A 1512-nucleotide genomic window follows, 5' to 3' on the forward strand; every position below is an offset into this window, starting at 1 on the left:
CCAGTCCTTCCCTCCAATGCCTTTCGGTGGCACAATGGCAACACAGTCCTGTCCTGACAAGTCGGTGTCCCAGTCGGGAACGGCATTGTTTGGCTCTGATTCCTTCCAGTAAATGACATCCCACTTGATAGTTTTGCCATTGATCCATAAATGGGTGCCCTCCTTCACCATGTCCTGCAACCCGATCCACGCTGAATGGAAGTCTTCTTGAGGGTGTGCCTGTACATACTGAAAAGTCATGTTGGTCAAGAATGCCTGGTCTTCAGCATTCAAAACAATAGCCAGGTCACCACCCATGCTAATGCACAACTGGCGAGCAACTTCCCACTTCTCTGCTACTGAGGACAGGAAGAAGCAGCGTGAGGCGTGCTCGACCCAGCCTGGCAGGCAGCGTGAACAGTGCAGTGTGCTTTTGTTGCAGAATCCCCAGAGGAAAGTCAGATGGTTAGAGAACAGGATTGAACGCTGTTTTTGATTTTCTGCTTCTAGCTGCATGGAGGTTTGCTGTTCATTGATTAACAGCTGGTGCAGGCGTTTGTTTTCTGCAGTTTCCATAGTGATGTTGTGCAGTGATTTGTTCAGACGCAGGTTCAGTTGTCTCTTCTCTTCTTCCACAAGGCTGTAGTTTTCCATGGTTGATTTTAGAAGCATGTTCAGCTCTTTGTTTCTCACTTGCAAATGTGTTTTTTCTTGCATTGTATTCTTCAATAGCATGCTCAGCTGTGTTTTTTCAGCTGACATCAAAGTCAAGTTGTACAGAGTGGCATTCATGAAAAGTTCCAGCTGGCCATATTCACTTCTCAGAAGGGTGAGGTTTCCAGTGCAGTTCAGAAGTTGCTTCAGCTCACTGTTTTCTATTTGCAACTGCTTGGTGATGTTCCACATAGTGAATACCTCCTCTGCCGTGTACTGAAATCCTGCTGTCACACTTTGGTTTTTATTTATCTGAATAAAGAGAATGCCGGTCACACCACAAACAAGCACCATCAAAACAGCAATCACAATGGCTTGCCACATGGATCCCAGTCTCCTCATGCAGTTGTTTTGAGTGTCTCCTCTGTTTATCTCATCTTGAACTTCTGAGGCATTTTTTTCCGGATCCTCACCAGAATGTTCATTAGGAAAACTAAGAATACAAAAAAGACAAGGGATCAAGAGATGTACCGTAAACAAGAAGTTCTAAAATCACACTACACGGTAAATACCACATTTTAATTACAAATTGGTGTAGTAGTATGCTCTCAAATTCCACATATCTTCATTACAATTAGCTTCTTATCTAATTGTCCCCAGCAATCACTGGGCAAGCACCTGTGAAAACATTCCTCACCTGTTGGACTGTTGGGACTTATATACAATACATTTGATAATTATATTACGTATGGCATGTTACGTTACCCTATGAGGGAGAGAGAAAGAGGAGTGATCAAAAAGCAAGTGTGTCTCGTTTTGCTGCCTCTCTCTCATTGACTCAAAAAGTTCTATTTACAACCATAACAAGCAGCAGAATAA

General features: G+C 43.4%; 1 protein-coding gene across 1 annotated transcript; it reads right to left on the bottom strand.

Moving 5' to 3' along the window:
• Positions 1-3: 3 nt before the first annotated feature.
• LOC147820089 (uncharacterized) lies at positions 4-1126 on the bottom strand (the record flags this gene model as incomplete). Its single annotated transcript, XM_087176797.1, has 1 exon — positions 4-1126. A coding segment is annotated over one exon (1123 nt), but the record flags the coding sequence as incomplete, so codon positions are not given.
• Positions 1127-1512: the final 386 nt, after the last annotated feature.

This window comes from Seriola lalandi, unplaced genomic scaffold (genome assembly GCF_002814215.2).
Source record: "Seriola lalandi dorsalis isolate HSWRI2012SDOR001 ecotype SW California unplaced genomic scaffold, Sedor1 jcf7180002001908, whole genome shotgun sequence".
NCBI classification, from domain to species: Eukaryota; Metazoa; Chordata; class Actinopteri; order Carangiformes; family Carangidae; genus Seriola; species Seriola lalandi.